The sequence below is a fragment of the Petromyzon marinus genome, chromosome 8, assembly GCF_048934315.1.
Source record: "Petromyzon marinus isolate PM22_M1 ecotype Great Lakes invasive population chromosome 8, UKy_Petmar_22M1.pri1.0, whole genome shotgun sequence".
NCBI classification, from domain to species: domain Eukaryota; kingdom Metazoa; phylum Chordata; class Hyperoartia; order Petromyzontiformes; family Petromyzontidae; genus Petromyzon; species Petromyzon marinus.
In genome coordinates this window covers 5,610,549-5,636,381 of record NC_133674.1, presented here as the reverse complement: position 1 = coordinate 5,636,381, position 25,833 = coordinate 5,610,549, and the positions used below count along the sequence as shown (strand labels likewise).

Genomic DNA, 25,833 nt, shown 5'->3' with positions numbered 1-25,833 from the left:
GTGATGCCTGACCACGGCTAACATCAGTGGTGAAGCGATATTTGAACCGGTCCTGGGCCCACTCCTGGGCCCACCCCTTCCACCAACCCCCACACACACAGACCAACGTGGTGATGAAGTAGCACAATGAAACAAACAACCATGACCTATATTGTATGGGGCAGCCCTCATCCAGCAGTGGATGGACAAAGAGTTTGGAAATTACGATTGTGCGCTTTACACGAAGTGCGTAGAACTGGTTTATTTCTTCGTGGTTGCTAAACGCCGCACTGGGGGAGATTTTGCTGGCCCATTTTGTCTCGATGTGCTTGCCGCAGACGCTGGAGGGGCCTGTTCAGGGAGCCATGGGCACAACGGTAAGCCACGGTGGGGCTGCACCCACCTTTGGCAGCCTGCACACTACCAACGCGAACGGGTCGGCCAACAGCACGCCCAGCCTGCACTCCATACCCACGCTGTATCACCACACCAGCCGTGCCAAGTCCGTCATCACCAACAAGGTGGCGCCTGTCTTCATCACGTGAGTGCTTCTGCGACCCCCATAACACGCGATGGCCACTTGCGCTTTGTTGTGGCGGGGGTTAACATACGTTGTTTAGGGAAGGGGTGTCCTAAAATATGAACTCTGTACCCTTTGGGAGCCACTGCACGTGTGTGTGTGTTTGTTGAACTTCTTTCGCACGTGTATGTAGCCAACCGTGCTAATCAGAGGTGTGGGGGAAGGACAACAAGCTAAACACACTAAAAAATATTCTTGGTTCTTTCGGTAAAGTCACGTTGAAGGGAAACAATAAAATGATAAAATATATATAAAACAATCAAATTCTCACGACGTTTCCCTTCAACATGACATTACCGAAAGAACCAAGAATATGAATCACTGCAGTCACGAAAGCTTTAAATCAAAACAAAAAAAAACAGTTCGAAAGAAATGCACATTTTCACAATGGGAGGGGAGCACACACACAATCTAAAAAACTGAGTTCGTTAGCGCAGCTGAATAAATTCACGATACGTATACTTATGAACGCACCTCTACTACAACTAAAGTAATTTGTTTCGTCTTAGAAGTGTTTATTAATCATAACGTACATTTGGATCAAATAGAGAATGCAAGTGCTACTTAAATAATTACACGGAAAAAAAATAACACGTCCGCTGAGCTCTTGGTCCCATAAGATAGTTGTGCAGTAATGTTTTGTTTTGTCAACCCTTGCAAAAAAATTCACAGCTCTATTCTGGGCACATTCCAATTTCACACCGTATCGACCATGCAAGAGGGCACACACAACTATAATGTCACAACACCAAATACGCATGAAATAAACCATAATTGTAACTTGGAAGGAGTCTTTCCAAAAAAGCACGATGGTTCTTTACAAAATGCATCACCAGTAATTAAAAAAATGAATATATAGTTCAACTTTGACCATGCAATAGCTATAGAAACCCCCAAGGGTGAAAATAAAAACAACAAACCACACGAAAGAGATAACTCTGCAGAATACAATATAACAATGGCCCAACTCCTAACAGAATCACCTAAAGGCTTCCATAGAAAGATGTGCATTGAGATTTGCGTGAATGTCACAAGGCAATAAAGCAAATACTAATCAGTGGGGAATGCCACAGTCAGAGCAGTGAATAAAAAAAAAATCCCACTGGAGAGCGTTTTTAAATTTGGTCCGGAGAAGAAAGGCAGCCTCGTGAAGATTACACGATGGTTGATAAGGCTGTGGAGAATATAAACACGCAAGAGCATCTTTTTCCCATATGCGTGTAATTTGCTCAATGGAATATTATTAGACCCAACACACGCGTCACATTATTTGGTACAGATGTAAATGCTCGATAGAGAAAATCGCCCGTTGTAAATAACAATCCCGATTCTGAATGTTTAAATATTTGTATTAAATTACGACAGAACACTATGTTGTATGAATTGTCAACATATATTATGTGATGCTTATCACAATATTGCAATATTTACTATTATTATGTTGTAATGCGATGATCAGGTATGGTATGTTTGTGCATCCTGGTGGGTGTTGTTTTATGCATTGCATCATTATGTCTATGGGCCACAGTCATGGGCCGTATCAAAACAATATTCCCAGTTTGTGGACTTGATTTTTTTAATGTAATTTTATAACCCCTTGTCGGCCTATTGCTGGATGAAGGCATCCACACACTAGTACTGAACGATTAATCGATTTCAAATCGAAATCGCAATTTGAAACAATGTGATTAGCAAATCGCAAAGGCTGCAATTTTTTGCGATTTGAAAAGTCCTATTATTTTGTTATTGGAATTGTTTTATTATTATAACTGTATTTATTGAACTTAACAATTGTTCTATGTTTGATTGTTGTATTTCAATTAAAATTTTTAATAAATACATGTTGGAAGCAAATAATATCTTTCAAGTTCTCATCCTTGCATTAGAATATACAGGGTGTTTCAAAATATGGACCCGATTTGAAATCGCTATATCTCTGCAACCACGAACCGCCCATGAATGAAACTCTTACCACTTGAAAGGGCGGGGCATAGAGAGGGCGGGGCATAGAGTTTCAAATGATTACCGCTCGATGCCTCTCCCAGCGCACAAACAGCCCCTAGCCTCAGTCATTCGCAAGATGGCGATCCCGCAACACAAGGGGCGTTTTGCATTCTGCAGTTCAGCAAAACTGAACCCGTTATTGCCGTGCAGCGTGCATTTCAACGGCGTTTTGGCATTGATCCGCCAATGTCAAAGAGCATGGTGGCACAAAAGACCGTGGTGTTTTTGTGCCACCGTTAGCGACTAATCTGGATGACCTCAAAAACAGAATCACGGCAGCGGTGACTTCAGTGGAAGAAGACACTTTGAGAGGCGTTTGGGACGAATTAAACTCTCGTCTCGATGTTGTCCGTACAGCAGGTGAAGGGCACATAGAGCATTTATAAATGGTTAATAAAACTTGATAACTCATTAAACCGTTTGTAACTTTTTGTGTAATTGTAACATGTTGCCATCGTGAAATATACAGCTTTGAAATTGGGTCCATCTTTTTAAACCCCTGTATAGAGCAGTTCATATTTTATGGTATCATGTGGTAATGCTCCATCACATGTTTTCAATCTATTACACAGTGGATACTGAACTGAAGCTTGACTTTAAAAAATGTAATCGCAATATCTGTCAGAAAAATCGCAATTAGATATTCTCCACAAATTGCTCAGCCTTACCACACTGTTGGTCCTTGCGATTGTTTGACTATACTTCACCAAGCTGGTCATTGCAGATTGGCGAAGGGCCCAGGAATGGTTCAGATATCACTCATCACTCATCATGTATCACTCATCATGTATTCACCTTGGCCTGGAATCGAACTCAAGTGGTGGCTTCGCCCTGCTCAATTCCACATGATGTTGTGTTATCCTGAATGTATTCAATTTTACAGTACATTAATGGATTATTATGAAAACAATTCATATGTAAATTTTGATTTAAAGCTTTCGTAACTGCAGTAATTCACATTCTTAGCTCTTTCGGTAAAGTCACGTTGAAGGCAAACAATAAAATAATAAAATATATCAATATATAATATAAAATATATCAATATATTTTATTATTTTATTGTTTCCCTTCAACGTGACTTTACCGAAAGAGCTAAGAATATAATAATTCATATGTAATTTAAATTTATTATAGCCATCGATTATGGTGTTTATTTCATGCATAATTATAACCCGAGTGTGTTTCCTCATAATCCCTGCATTTGGAGATTTTTTTTGTATCATTTGCCAGGTTTTACTCATTTTTTCATACAGTTGTTGTGTTGTTTACGAATAATATGAACACTGGTCAAAGTGTTTTGAGAATAACGTTCATGATGGCAACCCAATGCTGGACTTTTCTTTTGAAAACCAGATCACAAGGTAATAATGGTCATGTAAGAATTTCACAGATTTTCTGAATGAATCTACAAAGAAGATAAATCTGGAAAATGGTGTCACAAGACATTGTGTCCGTGCAATAACCTTTCCTCAAAAGCCTTTCACTGCCCATGGTACATACCCGCAGCACATTACGTGTCTTCGTATGGCTCTGAGCCGCATTATTGCCACTATGAATACGCTCATTTTCGTTTTCATTAGATTCAACTGTCGAGAGGAATATCAGATACACGAGGACGTGATGAAGCCCGAGTACAGGATGGGGAGAATCAATGACTCGCTCCCCGAGCATTTCCTCATCCAGGTGACGTGCGTCTTAAGTTTCACGTGAATTATATCTTGGTATCGTCTGCGCCCAGGACATTTGGCCGTGTGTCCGATTAATGAGGCTGTCACCTTCACACATGAAACTGTCTGCATTACATATGTACATATATTGAACTTCTTTCGCGCCATACTTAGCCAGCCATGCTAAATTGGAGGTGCAATGTACATAAATTGCACTGCGGTAGATTCTTGAGACCTAAGATGCACACACACAGCACTCATGTTGGATGATTGTATATCTGAAATGAATTAATTCAACTGACATTTCTTTCAAGTCTTTCATACCACCATCCTGTTTTGAACTTCAAAAGTGGGTATCTTTCTCAGATCAACAAGCTCGTAAAAAATATTTTAAAAACGCACACAATTATTATGTTAAAAATGTAGTGCTTAAAGTCAGTTTGGAAAGCAAGATGATTATCATTTATTTATCCTCATTAATGCAGATTGTATGCACGAGCTTGTAGCTGATAATTATATTGTTTTTATAATGTCGCATTAAATCATTAAGATCATTATTGATGCTCATGATATACGGATCGAATAGTGTGAGTGAAACTGAATGATTTCCGATTACATGCGAAATATTTTCTAAGACTAAGGTGTAAGGCTAATGGAGTATATACAATTATGCAAATGTGACAATTTAGAAACAAGAATTAAACGGTAAACATTTGACAGAAAAGAAATTATGAAAAATTGTGAAAATGTCTAAGATTGCCATCGACATCAATCATAACACTTCTGGTAAATATAGTCTTCGACACAGGAAGAAAAGCTATGCATTATTAAGACATGTGACATTGATGTGTGCAACTATCCATCATGGGTGTTGTTCGTACATTTCCTGTTATGAGTGACGATGATTGTACAGCCCCTTTATCAATCCACGGCTGGATTAAGGCCTATCCACACAGAGTCGGTTGTTTTGACCATACTTCACCACGCTGGTCAGTGCAGGTTGGTAAAGAGGGGTAGACGCCGTGGTCCAATTCAGATTTTACTCGCCACTGATACCAGCCATGGCTGAGAATCGCACTGAGCTTGCCAAATTAATAGCGCGGTGTCCTCACCACTACACCATTGCTCCATCCATAATTGCATATGTATTTGTAAGTGATACTAACATACATTCCCTAAATTTCGATTTAAAGCTTTCGTGACTGCAAGGATTCATCTTCTTTGGTTCTTTCGGTAAAGTCACGTAGAATGAGAATAAAATAATAAATTGATAAAATAAAATAACACAATAATATTCTCACGACGTTTCGGCCACAACACAAGTGGCCTTCATCAGGTGAAGGGACGAGACTGTCTGGAGGACAGCGCTGGAGTGAAAAAGCCACGCTCAGATCGCGACCTTTAAGCTGTGTGAGAAGAAACAAAGCGCCTTGACAAAGGAATTAGCATAGAATTTAGTATTGAAATGGCTGAGTGATTAGCTTGTGACTGGTTACAGAAATGGCTATGTTAAAGTTAAAGCATACACATCCGCAGAGGCACCCCTTGACAAAGGAATTAGCATAGAATTTAGCATTGAAATAGCTAAGTTAAAGCATACACATCCGCAGAGGCACCCCTTGACAAAGGAATTAGCATAGAATTTAGCATTGAAATAGCTGAGTGATTAGCTTGTAACTGGTCACAGAAATAGCTATGTTAAAGTCAGAGCATACACATTCACAGAGGCACCTAGTACAAATCAAACAGGAGAATTTAGCATTGAAATAACTGAGTGATTAGCTTGTGACTGGTCACAGAATTGGCTATGTTGAAGTCAAGGCCTACACATCTGAGCTATTCACAGTAACTGGGTATACACTACAATATATAATGAATACTATATAGTGAACCCATAAAAAAATAAAATATAAATTACCTCAATGTTATCAATAAACTCTATTATCCAATCAGCTAAGCTACCAACAATAAGTCGTTATATATCACAATGCTATATGGCGAAAAAATGGGTGGATTCTTACCCTCAACTTTAGCAACACGGATAGCTACGGTCCCCGTTCAGACGGACGAGTTCATCCATGGTCGGAACAGAGGAGGGGGAGAGAGACAGCTGTGAGGTGCTGTTATACTCCATGTTGTAAACCATACCATTAACCGTGGTGTGAGAGGTATTAAGAATCAATGCCAGCGAAAGAGCTGCGGTCTGAAGGTCATCGTAAAATACAATTAATTAAGAACGGAAATGGTGTAAAACATCTTTCCAATGGTTACTAAGCCAGAATCCATCTTCTCGGTTGAAATTGTCTCTGTGCTTGTATATGTGAATGGCCTCATGAACGAATCTCTCATGGTAGCCGGTTGGTTTGCAAAGAACCTCCGTCTTGGAGAAGTCAATGTCATGTGAGCCCACTGAATTATAACAGTGATCTGCCACGGCAGAGGAGTTCGTTCTACCGTGTTTCAAGTCTGCTTTATGTTCGCGGATGCAGTCCGAGATATGTCGTTTGGTTTCTCCAATGTAGCTACTACCACAGAGGCACTTTAGTTTGTAAACGCCCGGGTACTGTATGTCTGGAACAGCATCTTTTACAGATGGAACTAGATCACGGATTTTATGTACTGTGTTGAATCGGACCTGGATCTTGTGTTTATTCAGGATTTTGGAGATCTTTTTAGTGACCCCTGCAATGTAGGGTAAGGTGATGGTTTTGAGTGGCTCCACAAGCGGATCCTTCTTCATGACTGGAGTGATGGCTTTGCAGATTGTGTAGTCGGAGTAACCATTAGCCCTGAGAGCCTGGTGTACGTGCTTGAGTTCACTGGTAATGTGTTCCTGGTCGGAAATGCATTGGGCTCTCATCAAGACTCTATACCATAGAGCTATGTCTGTGACCAGTTACAAGCTAATCACTCAGCTATTTCAATGCTAAATTCTATGCGAATTCCTTTGTCAAGGGGTGCCTCTGCGGATGTGTATGCTTTAACTTAGCTATTTCAATGCTAAATTCTATGCTAATTCCTTTGTCAAGGGGTGCCTCTGCGGATGTGTATGCTTTAACTTTAACATAGCCATTTCTGTGACCAGTCACAAGCTAATCACTCAGCCATTTCAATGCTAAATTATATGCTAATTCCTTTGTCAAGGCGCTTTGCTTCTTCTCACACAGCTTAAAGGTCGCGATCTGAGCGTGGCTTTTTCACTCCAGCGCTGTCCTCCAGACAGTCTCGTCCCTTCACCTGATGAAGGCCGCTTGTGTTGTGGCCGAAACGTCGTGAGAATATTATTGTGTTATTTTATTTTATCAATTTATTATTTTATTCTCATTCTACGTGACTTTACCGAAAGAACCAAAGAAGATACATTCCCTAATTATGCAGATTACTTGTAAAATATAATTGTCTTGCTATGCGTGTTACAATTCTGACGAGTTGGCAACTAACATTATAATGGAGCTATTTGTTCCTTTGAGCATTGTCTGTGATTGGACAAATCTGTAAAACGTTCATGAGCTGCACGTTTTGTCCACTCGTTACTAAGACAGTAACCGCTTGCGACAACCTCCACTCTCATCCAGTACTTAACCATTTCAACGCCACTACAAGTCATGTGCTTATTACTGATGTACATCAATGCAATCAATTTGCTTATGCTGCAGTAGATCAATCGTTAACGTTGGTGCGTGTGTGCGTGTTTGTGTACACACACGTGGACGCTCGCGCTCTGCATCAAAACAACGCAGGGCAAGTTCTTCCTTGTGTGCGACCTGTACCGTGGAGCGGATGTGCTCAGCACCACGGGTCCTGTCGGAGCACCAAACTTCCGACAGACGTCCGGAGACCTGCCCGTGTACGGCATGGGCCAGCCCAGCTTGGCCGGCTTCCAGCAAGCGCTGCGCACCCTGCAGGACAGGGGTCACCAGGTGTGGTGGAAGGGGGGGGGGGCTCAGGGCACCTAGGCGTGTGCATCGCTTGTTCGCTCTCTTGCACTACCTTCACGGTGGCGAGATGTTAACTACCTCGCCTCGTATTCAGGAGGTCGTTGGCTCGATCCCGACCGTGACGCCTGGTCGTGTGGATTTTTCTCCGGGGTCCTCTGGTTTTTCCCCTCCACGTTTAGAATCAATGTGCATTTAAGACTATTTGGTTGCTATAAATTGCCACGTGATGATAAGCCGCTTCGTTGAACTATCATTTGTGATAGCCAGGTCACTTCTGAAATCGAGCTTTAGCTCAGTGGGCCTTACCTTGTAAAATTGAAATAGTTTATAGTTGTATGCATTTTGCTTTTGTTTTAATTAAAACAATTCCAGCTGGAAAATCCCGCATTTTCAAGGGTGTCCAGGGTGTCCAGTAACACATGCACAGCGAATGCGTAACTGACATGCAAACGTTTTACATTCTAAAATATATGCAGTCTATGTTTATATACCACATCAAATACGTTTATTAAATGCCAAGGACAGGAACTAGATGGTCAGGACAGTGCGCATGAACATCGCACGGCCGGTTAACAAAGAACACCCTCTCGCTGTAACAGTTGCACACAGTCAGTTTAACACCTGGGCTTATTATGAGTTACACACAGTGTGCGAGTGAGTTTTACTCAAAGATTGAAATTAGTTGAGATTGATGGTACATTTTATTGTGTCTGGGAAATTGCTCTACGTTGAAACAGCGTTCATTGGCGTTACGTTGCGCCCGCTGTTGAAAAACTGCGAGCCCTACAGCAGCTTACTTCTACCACTACTGAGGTTGTGCTGTAAAGTTGCACTGTACGGCTTTCCGATGCATTTCCAGGTTGTGCCACATGTTGTTCTGCACAATGTCCGACGTTTCGCTCCGTGTGCTGCTGACGTGTAATTATCACAAGACAGGCATGTTCTCCTATAACGTTGTAGTTATGGAAAATCGCGTTATAATAAATAATATATAATACAGGGTAAAACACTGTGCATGATAACACGTGAGATGCATATGCAGGCTGAACAGGGACTGAGGCACGTGGGTAGCGTTTAGAAGCATCCAGCAGCATCCCAATGCCTTGTGTGGTGCCATGCCAAGGCAGCCGTATGACCGCTTATTCCTACTCGCGCTGTGACGTAGTTCCGTTTACTCAATTGTGTTATATCCAATTTGCGTTATGAAAACATGCGTTATAGGAGAACAGACTGTAATCATGATTCATTATTCCCCTGCAGGAGGTCGTGTGCTTTAACCTTCGGGAGGAGCCAGTGGTGTTCCTAAGACAGGGAGAAGATTTTGTGCCGTACACTCCGCGCGACCCCGAAAATCTTCACGAAAACCTGCACGGGTTGGGAGCGGAGCATATGCAGGGTTCAGGACGCTTCTCGGAATCTCTGGAGGTGATCATACGGAGAGAGGTGAGGACATCGCTACCTGGCTTCATCGGTCCCAGGTTTATGCTCACCGTAAGTGCCACATGTTGATTTTGATGAATAACGGCCAAAAGTGGGGCACTTTTATCAGCTGCTTAAGAACCGTTTGGCCAATGGTCCATTTAATTTCCGCTTAACGCCACGCTTTATGGACTCTTCCCCTTGGCAGCTGGTAGATTTTGCACGCTTGAAGGACGGGACCTACTTCGTCTACGAGGACATCGAGCGTTTCGCGGACGAACCGCACGCGCAGTCCGTGCACAGCGAGGAAGAGGTGTGCGTCTCGGAGGAGGTGTACCGCCGGCCGGCGTTCTCCCCCTCCTACCCCCCATACAGGTGCCACCACGAGCGCACACGCCACCCTCCCAACGTGTCCTCAGCGACGCCAATGTTGCCCTTTGCTTCTTGACCCTTTCCAGGATGACGTACGTGTACATCATCAGTTTCTGCTCCGATGGAATCATTGGGACGGAACCGGAAGAAAAACGCAAATAAAACTATCACGATATTCTTTGGGTCTTTCGGTAAAGTCACGTAGATAGGTTTAAATTAATAAAAAGAAAATAAATAATTTGAACTTATCTACGTGACTTTACCGAAAGACCCAAAGAATATGAATTCCATGCAGTCACGAAAGCTTTAAATCAAGATTTACAGTGAGGGAAAAAAAGTATTTGATCCCCTGCTGATTTTGTATGTTTGCCCACTGACAAAGAAATGATCAGTCTATAATTTTAATGGTAGGTTTATTTGAACAGTGAGATACAGAATAACAACAAAATCCAAATTTACCCCCTCTTAATCAGAAAGATTTCTGGCTCCCAGGTGTCTTTTATACAGGTAACGAGCTGAGATTAGGAGCACACTCTTAAAGGGGGTGCTCCTAATCTCAGCTTGTTACCTGTATAAAAGACACCTGTCCACAGAAGCAATCAATCAGATTTCAAACTCTCCACCATGGCCAAGACCAAAGAGCTCTCCAAGGATGTCAGGGACAAGATTAGACCTACACAAGACTGGAATGAGCTATAAGACCATTGCCAAGCAGTTTGGTGAGAAGGTGACAACAGTTTGTGCGATTATTCGCAAATGGAAGAAACACAAATGAACTGTCAATCTCCCTCGGCCTGGGGCTCCATGCAAGATCTGACCTCGTGGAGCTGCAATGATCATGAGAACGGTGAGGAATCAGCCCAGAACTACACGGGAGGATCTTGTCAATGATCTCAAGGCAGCTGGGACCACAGTCACCAAGAAAACAATTGGTAACACACTACGCCGTGAAGGACTGAATTCCTACAGCGCCCGCAAGGTCCCCCTGCTCAAGAAAGCACATATACATGCCCGTCTGAAGTTTGCCAATGAACATCTGAATGATTCAGAGGACAACTGGGTGAAAGTGTTGTGGTCAGATGAGACCAAAATGGAGCTCTTTGGCATCAACTCAACTCGCCGTGTTTGGAGGAGGAGGAATGCTGCCTATGACCCCAAGAACACTATCCCCACCGTCAAACATGGAGGTGGAAACATTATGCTTTGGGGGTGTTTTTCTGCTAAGGGGACAGGACAACTTCACCGCATCAAAGGGACGATGGACGGGGCCATGTACCGTCAAATCTTGGGTGAGAACCTCCTTCCCTCAGCCAGGGCATTGAAAATGGGTCGTGGATGGGTATTCCAGCATGACAGTGACCCAAAACACACGGCCAAGGCAACAAAGGAGTGGCTCAAGAAGAAGCACATTAAGGTCCTGGAGTGGCCTAGCCAGTCTCCAAACCTTAATCCCATAGAAAATCTGTGGAGGGAGCTGAAGGTTCGAGTTGCCAAACGTCAGCCTCAAAACCTTAATGACTTGGAGAAGATCTGCAAAGATGAGTGGGACAAAATCCCTCCTGAGATGTGTGCAAACATGGTGGCCAACTACAAGAAACGTCTGACCTCTGTGATTGCCAACAAAGGTTTTGCCACCAAGTACTAAGTCATGTTTTGCAGAGGGGTCAAATACTTATTTCGCTTATTAAAATGCAAATCAATTTTTTTACATTTTTGACATGCGTTTTTCTGGATTTTTTTGTTGTTATTCTGTCTCTCACTGTTCAAATGAACCTACCATTGAAATTATAGACTGATCATTTCTTTGTCAGTGGGCAAACGTACAAAATTAGCAGGGGATCAAATACTTTTTTCCCTCACTATGTTATCACTACCGAGGCTCCCACAAGGGCATGCAGGAGGGCGTGTGGCAAAGTTTGACGCCAGCTATCATAGAGTGCAGTCTTCTCGCTACGGTTCTCTACGGTGAGTACAATGTTTTAAAAGACAACAGCGCTATGCCTCTCTAAATAAAATTACCGCGAACCACTTGCGCATTCCGAGATTCAGCGGTAAATGGGACCCACCCTGCCACTTGCAGGCGTCTCGGAATGGGAAAGGGTTAATTCGCGGCCACGATGTAAATGAATTGTGCCCTGCCAATCAAAAATAACAATTTTCAAAAAATTATATTCAATAACAATCAATTGTCATTGCAATTGGTCTCATAAAAGAGACATATTTTGTATGGTTCGGGACTGTTGGTTTGTTTGCTTGTAATGTGTATACAATTATAACCATATTTATATTCAAAGAAATTTAAAAGCAGTATATTAATATACAGTGTCCTCCATTTATATACAGCTGCACTGATTTCTAATGACTCCTACTCTCTTCTCAATATGTGAGCAGTGATGGCTATGTGGGACTGAGTTTATCAGGACAGTGACCAAATAAAAAAGAAATATATATAATCAGTGTATTGAGATTAGCTGGAGACATAGAGAAGCTTTAAAATAAAATGTCGTTTTCTCTGTAATGTATTCCTATTATTTAATTTGGTATATCTCCATGTATCACCTTGCATAATACTTGACATGAGTTGATTTGAAGATTTTTAATTAATTTTGTGTTGGACCTAGGCCTGAACATGAAATGGCCCCAGGCTTGGACTGTGTGTGCAAGTGTGGTCTGTTGCTAGGTTTCCACTAAACGTTTATTAAATCAAGGCTGCAGTCAGACTATTACTTTGAGGAGTTGTATGCTATTTCCAAAGTGTTCTTGTACATTTTCAGGAATGTTCATTTTAAGTTGCTCATGCCAATCATAGGCTAACACAATTGGACACGTGCACGCTTATCACATCTGTACTGTCCGGTTCCAGATATCAGTTGAAACCACTTTAACACGACAAACATAATTCCTTGTCTCGTTGAATTTATCTGTCTAAGCTTTCACCACGATTAACTGTCGATCACACAAAAAAATATTTTTTGATGAATCAATTGATCTGGCCTGATGCCACTGCAATGCATATAATCACTTTCACAATCAGTTCCCTTGCACATGTGTGGCTAAACCCTTTCACAGTTCAGTTTTGTGTTAAACTTGGAACATTTAAATTTACATCCTCAGGACTTTTCAATTTGGACCATTTTCCACTTTGCTTTTGCCTGCGGCTGAAGCGATGTCCCCTCGCGGCACTGGGAACACTACCAGTTGTCGGTCCTGCATGGCGCGCGCTGATGGCCCGCCGTTCTTATTCCAGATGACTCGTGCTTGTCTGCTCTGCAATCTTAGGTATAAGAGGCTGCCACTACCGGCCGACGGGGCGCCAGACGAAACCCAGTTCGACGCGTTTGTCGCTGTACTTCGGGTAAGTCTATCATACATCCCAACCTTTAAAGGAAAATGTCCGTTATTAGAACATGTTTTTTTTTTTAATTTGCACGTCGCCGTGAGTTGTTCCTTGCCGTGTGTCCCTGCAATGTGCATTTGCCAAGTTTGCTGTCAAAATGCAATAATGTGTTTTTAGTGTGTGTTTTTTTTCTGCCAAAGTGACTCCCTGTTCAAATTAGCATTGAGGCATTGCCCATCTCCTGTTTACAGCTCTGAGATAGTGGTGACGTTCCACAATCCCATGGTGGGGATGAATCTATTCATATGACAATCACTGTTGACCTTATTATAAAGTGGCACTCGTTTTATCAACCACGGAGGGATGATGGGCGTAACCAATCTGCCCGCCACCAGTGGCGTTTTCACCAGACCAGAGTAGAGCTGAGGGATCTTGGGTATATTTGAAATGCAATTGAAATATTCTGAATTGTAGCATGTAATGGGTAATTATGTTTATTTATCATGTTAATGACAAACCGTAATAGAAAGGTGTCGTTTATTGTACAGGAACGCGAAGCTATGTAGACAAGCCATTTTAATGTGAAGGGCAATTAAAATTGACTTTAGCCCATTAGCCGCGTGCATTGCCAAGCGTGTTATCATGTGCGTGCAGCGTGTGTATAATTTCGGCATGCAATTAAAACACTGGAGTGTGGCATCGAGTGGACTAGCCAGGATTTGCTAGAGTGCCCACAACAGGTGTCGTTTTTACAGTTAATTGAATGATCGATTTTCCTTCTCTCTATTCCCTTTTTCTCCCCACCCGTGCGTCCTTTCAAACCCGACGTGCAACACACGATGAGGGGTGGCGGAGAATGAGAATATTTAAAAAAATGGAGCTGGCCGATAACCCAACGTACCGTCGAAGTGCTAATTAAGCGTTTGGGGTTTGCCGGGAATGCACGCAGGATGGAAACGAAGGGCGACGCATTAGAGTCGGGTTTGGAGGTGATCTTGCCTGACGACAAGCTGAGCGCGCGATGCGTGTTCTCTCTGCGCGCTGCAGGAGAGCACAGCACTGATGGACCACGCCAGGCCGCTCCCAGCGCTGCTGTGTAACTGCCAAGTTGGGGTTGGGCGAACCAACCTGGCCATGATAATTGGCTCCCTGCTGCTCGCTCGCTGCAGGCACCAGCCTCCCGTCGAGAAGCAAGTGCCTCGCTGCTGCTGCTGCTGCTGCCGCCGCCGTCACTGCCGCCGCTCGGATGCGTGATATATAGGCATTTCATTACAGACACCTCCGGCCCGACGCGGCGAGCGTAGCCACGTTCCGTGCGATTTCTTGCCGCTGTGTTTTTTTTTTGCGGTGCTGTAAACAAATATGTTGACGTCTTTTGAGGTTCTGGAATGCCATCTGGCCTTCGGCTTCTTTGTTAAACAAAGCATATATTGCGATGCTGCATTGGCAGCAGTGCACGAGCAGAAATAATAAGAACTCCACCAAAGGAGGGAAGCTGAAAAATAGGTGGCATTTTGGCCAATGGCCATTACGTGTAGCATATAGATATTATTACCTTCAATTTACGGAATTGTTATTGCAGAATGCATTGTTATTGTTTTCCTTATTCTGTTTACTTGTAGCCTATATACCACTAGCTTGGTTGCCCATTGCAGTAAATCTGAAAGATTCAGTAGAAAAATTGTTCAGCTCGTGATTATTAATGAGAAGGGGGGTTGCCCCATGTGGAGTGACATCACCCGCTAATGGTTGATGGGAATGGGTGCGGCATGTGGAGTGACGTCACCCCCTCATGGTTATTGGGGAGGGGGGGGGAGCCTCATGTGGAGTGACGTCGCGCACAGGACACACACAGCCTTTTTTGGCTCGTTATTTTAGTTGCTGCGTTGATTTCTTTATCAGCTTTATTTTCCATAAAGAAAGCTTAAAATTGATTTGAAGCTTCCTTGACTGCAGAAATCCATACTCTTTGGTTCTTTCGGTAAAGTCACGTAGATAGAAAATTAATAGATCACGACGTTTTGATTGCAACACAAGCAACGGTCATCAGGTGAAACAAACACAGCAGGAGAACTGCTGATGTAGGAGAAAGAGCTGCTGCAACAAGAGGGTATATATATAGGCTTTTGGTGGGCCCAACCCAAGGGTAATTGGGCGGAGCTAGAGAAGGAATTTGTACGTAAATGTAAGAGATTAACATGTCAATGTGAGACGGCTCCAGCAACCGGGTGTTGTGCCAATGAGAAGATTAGCATGTCAATGTCAGAAAGCCGGGCAACAGGAACAAAAAACCCATAAAAGAGCAAGAGATACACATGGAGAGAGAGACGCACACAGAGAGAGACACACAAAGAGACAACAACAACCGCCATTCGCCACTAAGTGGCTGTGACGTCACCACGATGCTTGTGCCAGGCCATGTGCACCTTGAGGCCACGTAAAGTGTCGAACGCCCCTGGCAGGAGGTCACGGGGCAGACCCAGGTGCCACGGGTCAATTGACTGAGATGACTGGCTGATGCACCACCTTTGCCCCCTACTGTGCCAACTTGCTGTGCTTTAGCCACCCGGCGCTCCGCTCGTTGTTGTGAGCGTCGCTTCTCCGCCCTCCATTGTTGGAGGGCGACTGCCTCCAACTGCCCAGTAGCGTCCTTCACGAGCCTCCTCCACAGAGGCCGATCTTGACACCGCTGGAAGTGGAAGAGGATGGAAAGTTACCATTCCTAGATGTTTTGATCGAGAAGAGACCCGATGGCTCGTTGGGACATTCTGTCTACAGGAAAGCCACCCACATGAATGCCTATCTAAAGCCTGACTCCCACCACCATCCAGCCCAGAAGAATTCCCTCATCAAAACACTACACCATAGGGCCCATTGCGTCTCTGACGAGCACCACCTAGCCAGTGAGTTGGAGCACGTACACCAAGCCCTCAGGATGAATGGATATTCTGACCGTACAATCCGCAAAGCTGTCTCCCCAGCCATGGGGAGACAACCATCTGAGGACCCAATCAAAACCATCACCTTGCCATACATAGCATGGGTTACCAAAAATATTTCCAAAATCTTAACAATCACAAGATCCAGGTTCGTTTCAACACAGTACACAAAATCCTTGATTTGATCCTATCTGTAAAGGATGCAATTCCTGACATGCAATACCCTGGTGTCTACAAACTAAGTTGTGGCTGCGGCAGCAGTTCCATTGGGGAAACGAAACGACATGCCTTGGACCGTGTTCGCGAACACAAGGCAGATCTGAAACACGGTAGGACCAATACCTCTGCCGTTGCTGATCATTCTTTTAATGCTGTGGGCTCACACGAAATAGATTTTTCCAAGATGAAGATACTCTGCAAACCCACTGGCTATCAGAGATTTGTTCATGAAGCCATCCAGATATATAAACACAGACACAACTTGAACTGAGAAGATGGGTACAAACTGAGCAATCATTGGAAGGACGTTATTAACCAAGTAAAGTCTTAATTGACTGTGATGTTTCCATCCTACCTGCCTATGTCAGCTGTTATTTACGACTCTTTGAGTACATTACCAGGTTAAATGTCTTTACATTAACGGACTAAGTGTCTCACTAACACAGCTACCATTGCCCCTTTCCCTCGATGTGGCAGGAGCTCTCGTTTTTTAACATACTATAACTGGCTGTGATGTTTCTGTGTATGTGTCTCTCTCTGTGTTTGTGTGTCTTGTCTTTGGTTGTTTGTCTCTCTGTGTGTATCTCTCTCTGTATGTGTCTCTATGTGTGTGTGTCTCTCTCTGTGTGGGGGTTGTCTCCCTATGTGTGTCTCTCTCTATCTCTGTGTGTCTCTCTGTGTGTATCTCTGCGTGTCTTTCTCTGGGTGTCTTTCTCTCTGTGTCTCTCTGGGTGTATGTCTCTCTCTCTGTGTCTCTGTGTGTGTGTGTCTCTCTCTCTGTGGTTGTCTCTCTGTGTGTCTCTCTGTGTGTGTGTCTGTGTTGTGTCTCTGTGCGTGTCTCCGTATGTGTCTCTCTACATGTGTGTCTCTCTGTGTGTGTGTCTCTCTCCTGGCCTGGCACAAGCGTCGTGGTGAGGTCACCGCCACTTAGTGGCGAATGGCGGTTGTTGTTGTTGTGTCTCTCTATCCATGTGTATCTCTTGCTCTTGCGGGTTTATTGTTCCTGTTGCCCGGCTCTCTGACATTGACATGCTAATCTTCTCGTTGGCACAACCCCCGGTTGCTGGAGCTGTCTCACATTGACATGCTGATCTCTTACATTTACGTTCAAATTCCTTCTCTAGCTCCGCCCACTTACCCTTGTGTTGTGCCCACCAAAAGCCTATATATATACCCTCTTGTTGCAGCAGCTCTTTCTCCTACATCAGCAGTTCTCCTGCTGTGTTTGTTTCACCTGATGACGGTCGCTTGTGTTGCGATCGAAACGTCATGACCTATTAATTTTCTATCTACGTGACTTTACCGAAAGAACCAAAGAGTATATAAAGGTCCAAATGAAAGCTAATTTGCGTAAACAAATTTTCGTTTCCGCTCCACCTTCATGCGGAGTGACGTCACCCGTTCATGATTATTGATGACGGGGGCGGGGGAGGTCGATGTGGAGGGACGTCACGCGTGTTACACACAGACATTCTTGGCTCATATCAGTTTATATTTCAGCGCTCCCTTGTAACGGATTGCCATTGTACGGTGCTTTCGAAGTTGTTGCTATTATTCATATTTTAGTGTACATATAATATTTAGAATTAAAAAAAATTGTATGCTTTTCTGTTGCCTATCAGCTCAGGGAAGAGGCCGCAGAGTGTTGGAGGTGTTGGAACATTCAAAATAATACAAAACTTCATCAACATGATGCCAAACGGGCAGAAAATCGTAGAAGAGGTATGATAATTACAATCACGCCTCTAACGTGCTGTGGCCAAACATCAATGCAACTGTATTTCTAATTTTCTATGAATCGTCAAAAGCACACGTTTCACCACCTGTGAATTCGGCTCAGGATGTTTTGGTTTTTTTTTATTGCCGTTGCACAGAAATGATCGCCTGAGTCGCGTAAATGTTTTCAAAAACCTGCTGCGTCAATTTGTGTGCAGTGGGAAACATCGTTAAGTAACTCTTCAAAGCGCGAGGAGGATTTTTTTTGGTTGAAATTGCATTAATGTTTTAAAGTTTTGTTTACGTATTTTTTTTCTATTGTTCATTCATAATCACCACAGTCTTCCCGAGATAAATACTTGCTGCCAAACAGTTTATGCCCACATCAGATGCGTTTTTTTATTTGATCATCACTCAAACTTTCCGAATTTTAAAAGTTTTTAGTGCTCGCGGCGCCGCTAATAGCTTTTACTTTGAAGAAGAGCCCCTGATGAGGATAATAAATCAAATTAAACGTCACAGTTTTTGTACCGTGTTTTGCGTTGTCCCATTTTCCCATAAGGTGGATGAAGCGATTCTGTGTTGCTCCGAGATGCACAACATCAAAGACTCGATCCAGCTGTACAAGGGCAAGCTGGAGGCCGTTCGTGAGGACTACCAGATACAGGTGCAATGGGGCGTCGTTACTTACAAAAAATGTTGTATTATTCAAGAACTTAAAAACACAACGCAGATATCTGAGCGGGAAAACACGGGTCACGATCGCGTAACGGTCCGGAGCGATATGCCCTCAAGTAGGGGACTGACTGGAAGCACTTGGGGGGGGGGGGGGGGGGGGCCTCACTGCCCTCCTCCTACCACCGTAGGGGCAACGATTGGGAGCAGCAGATTTGCAGGGGAGAGGGAAAAAAGTGAAGTTGGGGGGGTGTGGTGGTGCGTTACGTCCACGTTACTCGGCTGGAGATGCATGGAAACACGAATCGCCCATTGAACGTGCTCACAGCAGAGCGGTGAGGGTGGAATTAATGTGAAGAGTGTCATCCCATGCACCGTGCGCTCCGCTTGTCATCTCTCCCACCCCCAACCATCCTATCCGATTAATGGGACCGCGCAATCCTACGTGAGAGGAGACCCGTCTCGTGCTTGCTCAGGCCCTAACACCTGCAGTCAGCCCTCGACTCTGAACATGAAGCGAGCATTGATCTCTCAGGGTTAATTGGACATGAAGCGAGCATTGATCTTTCAGGGTTAATTGGACACGCCTCAGAGACCCTCCAGCCGCATTTCACACAGAGTGGCGATACGTCCGGAGAGATGCGCTCTCGTGTTGCCTTCCGCTAAGTGTGGCCACTAAAGGTGATTGAGGAGCGTTTGTTCAACTCTGACCATGGCTTGTGGTGTGAATCTGTGGACACGTGGTGGCCGGTGACCCTGCGTCTCAATTCTGTTCCTCCCGCCAGCTGCGTACTGTCTGTCTGTGCACATTTCCCTTGACGCGCACGCGCACGTGTGTGTGTTTATCGTGAAGCTTCCTCCAAGTATGCTGTTCAGATGGCGATCAATGCAGTACAGGTTCAAACGGAGCTAAAAATAACTTGTTTACATGTTGGTGTTTTGTGACATTAACCAGAGGGTTAAATAATCTGAAGCGAATGTCGGCCCCGTTAAATCAGTCTATTTTCTCATTGTTTTTTTTCAGTAAAGTCACGTATGTAGAAATACCATAAAAGTATATTCTTTTTCGATTTAAAGCTTTCGTGACTGCAATGATTCATCTTCTTTGGTTCTTTCGGTAAAGTCACGTAGAATGAGAATAAAATAATAAATTGATAAAATAAAATAAATATTCTCATTCTACGTGACTTTATTTTATTTTAATATAATTTCATGGTATTTCTACGTACAATGAGTAATTTATGCAGTCGCTAAAGCTTTAATTCTTCAGTCTATTTTCATTCACTCGCCCAGCGCAAACACTTTGCACAGTGCCCATTTCCTGAGAAACGTATACAGGGCATGTATGGTGCCTGCATAGACTGATACACAAAATGTTTATATTCATTTTTAAAATTAATTAATTAATTCGCCAGGCTGCATGACGCAAAAACTGTATGCATGTCCTTATGAAATACACACACGAGGTTAAATGCGTGCCGCTATCTCTGAGCAAGCAGTGGCCGGAGGAGCCGTGGCTCCTGGAAACAGCAGCTGTGTCCACAGTGGGTATCACTGCTTAGCAGCGGGACTCGCTGGTCACCGGTTACTCGGTGGGAACTATGAGGCGCTGCCGAATAGGTTTTCACGTTTGGTGCTGCTCCTCGGCTCTCACCGATGGGCGTGCGCGTTTCGAGTTGCGCCGCGGATATGTTGGGCGTCGACGTCCCGGCATTTTGCTGCGCTTGTCGAATTCACTTGGGCTCCTGAAGAATTCTCCCCGGTCGCGTGGTAGCGAAACGCGTCCAGGCTTCGTGCCAACGGCACACCGCCGCAATCTGTCCTCGCAAGTGGGTAGCTGTGCCGCGAGGGGGGCGTGTTTGCTCGCTGATGGGACACGTGTCCCCTTGTTCCTCCCCTGCAGGGCAGCAGTGCCCGAGAATACTTCCTGAAACGTGCCGTGCAGAGCCTGGAGTGCTACTTCTACCTCCTGGCCTTCAACGCCTACCTCCACCAGCAGGTTCCCACACGGCCGCCTCCTCATACGATCACGTAACACTGAAAGCGGCTTGTGTGGAATAGCGAAGATCGTTTTACGAGTGGGATTTTGGAACGTACGTGTCGTGACTTGGTGTATAATCGTCATCATTGTAGGCCATGATCGATCCCTCGTAATCCCGTGATACGACAATCCAACTCGCCCCTGGACACAGAGTTTGATCTCATTGTTCTCCCACTCTGGCTAGCGTCCCTCAGCGTGGAGCTACCCTCGTCCAGCAGTGGATTGACACAGGATTGTACACACACGCTATTCTTAATCTTCTCTGTTCACGAGTAACGATTGGGGCGCCACGGTGATGAGATGTTAACTACCTCGCACGGTACACAGGAGGTCGTGGGATATATCCCGATCCTGACACCTGCTGTATATTTGGAGTTTGCACTGTCTCTCCGCGTCGCCGTGTGAATTCTTCCCTGGGACCTCCTGTTTTTCCATTCACATTTATAAACACGCGTTTAGAGTATTTGGCCTCTGTACATTTCCACATGATAAGCCTACTTCATTGGACTATCATTTGTGGTTAGGTCTCTTCTGAAAAGTAGCTATATAGCTCAGCGGGCCTTACCTGGTAAAATAAAAAAATACGTTTTATATTTTAAATGATGATACTTCAAATAAGCTGGCCATTTGAGCCAATGCTACCCTTTTTTAGGCTCTCATTCTCAATAGTTTGATACCCGTCAATATATTTACGTAAACTAAATATGGTCCTTGTAAATATTTATATTGTCTAGTAAATGTTTTTATTAAGCACCGTATTTTAAGAAAACTGTGTACAGCGATAAAATCGGACAGCTGGCAAAGTTTATTCCACCAACTGATGTTTATGCAGACTGACAAGAGTCATACTTTGATGAAGCTACTTTCTCCCTCACATGGTCACTCAATGTGGCTTTGAAACTTACTGACCTGATGGATTTGAAATTCATAAATCATTATTTTAGGTACATTTCAATAAGGTAAGAGTTTAAATTCTAACTTTAAATGTTATTAACGTTTTTACTCTAAAAGTGTACACAGCTTATGAATATTCTTTTCCTAGTTTTTCTTCCGTGCAATCATCACCAGCCATGATCTATCCACTGCTTTATCTAAAATAACTTATGAACAAAGCCGAGATGTTCAGTTTCTGTATCCAAGAATTTAACTGTGGCTTTGGGTGGCAGGATGGCAGTGCAGTGGCAACGCTTGTGCTTCACAGAAATAAGTCCCTGGGTTCGATTCCTGACTTGGGCACCTTTGTCTGGGGAGTTTTCATTTTCTCTCCCCCTAATGGAGGTTTTTTGGGTTAGAGCGTGTGAATGTAAACGCGTCGTTAAACCCGCTACCACCCGACACAGCCAATTAGTAATGTTTGTCGCAAAAACAAAATATCCCAATTCGTTACTAGTTAAGCAAGCCGGTGTGTTGGAGAGTAAACCCACAACATTTACAATCCAAGTATGATGTTTCATCGGTAATTACAACCAGCCTCATCACGCAACAGCCAAAGTTGTGGATAAATCCTCTTGTTTCGGTCTTAAAAAAAAATCTTATGGATACTATTGGTCGTGAAAGCCTAAATGTTATACTTCTCTCCCCCTGTTCTGCATGGGTTTCCTCGGGATCCTCCAGTTTGCTCCTACAGCTAAACAATACATATGAAGAGGAGTCGGAGACTGGTTAAGCACTTCTTTATTCTTTAACCCACAGCCACACTCATTCCAAAACCAACCTCGGAACACGCGTCTCACAGCCCCTTTTAACCCCTCCATCTCCGCCCTCGTTCCCAATACACATCCTCATTCTCGCACGCCTGGTCCGGGTGACATCAGTGCCCTTTAACCCTTGACCCCCGTCTAGTGTATTCCCGTGTGTGTGATTGGTGCGTGTTCTACTGAGTGCGGACATTTCATGTCTGCGTGGTGCGAGTGCGTGAGGGTGGCTCGCAGATCCCTTAAACATACAATGTCACTGGCATTGTTCAAACATTGCAGTGCTAGAAAATGTACCTGCAAATCTCTAAATTGGGATTACGCACAGCAGCAACATCGCTTCCTCCAGCCAAACTTGGCAGGAGCCTCCTGAAAATGATTTGAGACTTGGGGTGGCTCTCCTGGGTAAACAACATAATAATAGCAGTACATAACAACTGCGTAACGTAAGTATATTTTTATTCCCGCTATAATTATCTTAAATTAAGCGTGAGTAAAACCTTCTAAACATGTGCAGTCACAGGATTCGTAATTTGATCACAGTTTAATTTATTTAAATGTTGGCATTAGTAAAATAGAATTAAGGGTGCTGACCTTTATGATTTTTATTATAATATTACATCCTGAATTTTATTATGATCAGTTGTCTCTTCCATTATTATTATCGGTTTGAATTTCCAGAAATGTTCAGTAGCAATCACCAGCTGATAACTGGCAATGTATCAGTTTGTACACTCATATTTACCATTCTTTTGTAACGGTTCCCTGCCTCTTCCAACCACGAGTTAATTGTGCCTCATGCTGGCATTTATAGGCATACTTAAACTGTTTGGATGTCTGGCTCTTGTTAAATGTTGTGTTGCCCACCTAAAAATTGCATTGCTTGCAAGTTCACTACTATATACGGCATTATGTCACCCGAAATGCACGAGTGTTATGTAATCGGCAAATGTATCTACAATGTTACCGGTGTATGAACCGTATCTAATAATACAGACTCAACTCGTTAATGTAAATGATCAAATGCCTTGTCAGAGTTTAACCATTGTCATTTCTGGCCTTCTTATTTTTGTCCTTGGCCTATTTTGGCCTTGTCGGACATGATCATTCCCCGCATCGACATCTCCACGTAGTGTCTCTCCACTTCCACTCTGTCCGTCGCTCCACTGTCTCACTGAGACGGCTTCCATCCCGTCTTTTGATGTTTGACATCCGGGTCAGGCCGATGCCTTGTTCTTCTTTCCCTCGCGCGTGCCCAGTCTTCTCTCCAACATCGTCCAAAGCAGCCGTCGCCAAATCTTCCTGGCCGCGGGTCACGAACTATTGCATCATCCTGTACTTGACCTTACTTGGCACACGACCTGGTCACACGACACATTTAACCATTTGATAACCGTCGTCTTGTCGCGTGTCTCCATCCCCCCTCTCCCCGCCGCCGCCTACGTCTGCAGGTGTCCTCGATGTTCTCGGTTCCGTTCAGCGCGTGGATGCGCAAGAACCCCGGCCTCTACCGGCTCCTGGCCCAGACCAACGTGTCCGAATTGAGCGCCCCGCCAGACCTCGTCACCAAGGGCTCCCGCGTGCTGGTGTGCACTCGCACTGCTTGGGAACATCAGATTGTTGTGCAGGGACAGCACTGGCTCTGTTCTTTGTGAAACTTGGGTGTTATCCTCCTGCCCCTACCCTCGTATACATAGCTTTTCTTTGGGTGCTCCGGTTTACTCAAAAGTGGAATTGACCCAACATCCCCATGTCTTGAGAGTCTTGAGACTCAGTGGGTCTGTCCTAGATAAATAGGGGAGCATTATCACTATTATGATTATTGATGGTTGGCAGACATAATAACCGAGAGCTCGATTAAAACCACTACTCAAACAACAGATATTGAATTGTAATCACCATAAGTCCATTTAGGCATGGTTTCAATAGTGCTGTTTATTGCTGGCCATTTGGGAGTTTTGGGCCTGCAATCGTGATATAAAAAAACAACGATAAAAAATGTAATTGAAACATTTTTTTTTTGCTCACGCTTACTTAAAAAAACGCGTTTCAGAAATGACTCTTCTCGCCCTCTCCGCCGCCCACAACGACGGCTGTGCCAGCGCCCGAGGCCTCGGCTTGAGCAAGCGCCTCTTAAGTGTTCGCCCCTTGTGCGCGCGGCAGGTGTCGGACGAGCACGTCTCTCTGGACGTGATGAGCACCTCGCGCGACATGCGAGTGGCGAATTTCCGCCGAGTGCCCAAGCAGCCCATCTTCGGCATGGCGCAACCCAACTCGGAGGTAGAGGCACAACGTAACAAAAACTTCGCACAAAACCCCTGAGGGCAAGGGGGAGGAAGCCCCGGTGTTCCTTCGGGGAGGGGGGGGGGTCTCACGGACCGCTGGGTATTCAAGGGATTGCGTGCTCCCGCTCTTGAGTTTTCGTTGCACGTGGCGTGTTGATTGCAGTGCGGTTTTCTTTGATGAGATGTACCCAGCCATCTGGGAATTAAATTTCAGCATTGTTTTCGGGCTATGAATAAAGTATATTTGAAAGATTTCCACACATCGGAGGCACTTGTACAATTGTGTTGTCATACTGTATGTTCTGCATTTGTATATACCAAGTAACTAAATCGATCGAATTTGTAGGATAATCAAAAAGTAAACGGAAATGGGTGAAAACATGACCTAAACAAGGCCTTTGGCCTAAGAAGTGTTTCTGTGGCTGACTTGTTCAATGGACCCTACGCTGTAAATGCATTGTCTTTGGTGGTGTATTATTATTATGCAACTGACAAAAGCTGGGACTTTTACGATGAAGAGCTTCGCTGATGGGTGCGATGCGATCGCGTTTCTCCACGCCCAGGGTCTGTCCCACATGCTGTCGCACCTGATGGACACGAGGAGGAACTTCGGGCTGGTGCTGTGGGTGAGCCTGCGCGACGAGGTGGTGCTGGAGGTAAACGGGGCCATGTGCACGCCCCGCGAGAGCACCACGCCCGACCAGCGCATCGGCGTTCCCACCACCTCCCCTCAGCAGCTGGAGGTGAATGCCGCATGGACGAATCATGAATTAAACGGAGAATACGGGCGTGTGTGCGCGCACGTGTGCATGTATGCGGTAGTGTAGTGGTTAGCACATTGCACTACCAACCCGGGGACACGATTTCGGTTCCCGCTTATGGCCAACACCAGTGACAATTTTCTGAACCGGTCCTGGGCCTCCCCTAGGTCTACTCAGGTGTGTATGATGGCCCCCTCGTGTGCCGTG

General features: G+C 44.4%; 1 protein-coding gene across 7 annotated transcripts in view; it reads left to right on the top strand.

The window, feature by feature from the left end:
- The window catches only part of PALD1 (phosphatase domain containing paladin 1), a 213,729-nt gene that overhangs the window by 170,255 nt on the left and 17,641 nt on the right, over positions 1–25,833 (top strand). For all 7 annotated transcript variants that reach the window (XM_032949504.2, XM_032949506.2, XM_032949502.2 and 4 more), the window contains exons 2-14: positions 318–520; positions 4,144–4,246; positions 7,971–8,150; positions 9,429–9,611; positions 9,796–9,962; positions 13,239–13,314; positions 14,344–14,486; positions 18,077–18,176; positions 18,733–18,837; positions 20,749–20,844; positions 24,032–24,166; positions 24,744–24,860; positions 25,429–25,608. In XM_032949504.2, coding sequence (XP_032805395.1) covers positions 345–520; positions 4,144–4,246; positions 7,971–8,150; positions 9,429–9,611; positions 9,796–9,962; positions 13,239–13,314; positions 14,344–14,486; positions 18,077–18,176; positions 18,733–18,837; positions 20,749–20,844; positions 24,032–24,166; positions 24,744–24,860; positions 25,429–25,608 — 1,761 coding nt within the window. In that variant the 5' untranslated portion in view covers positions 318–344. The remainder of the gene's footprint in view (positions 1–317; positions 521–4,143; positions 4,247–7,970; positions 8,151–9,428; positions 9,612–9,795; positions 9,963–13,238; positions 13,315–14,343; positions 14,487–18,076; positions 18,177–18,732; positions 18,838–20,748; positions 20,845–24,031; positions 24,167–24,743; positions 24,861–25,428; positions 25,609–25,833) is intronic.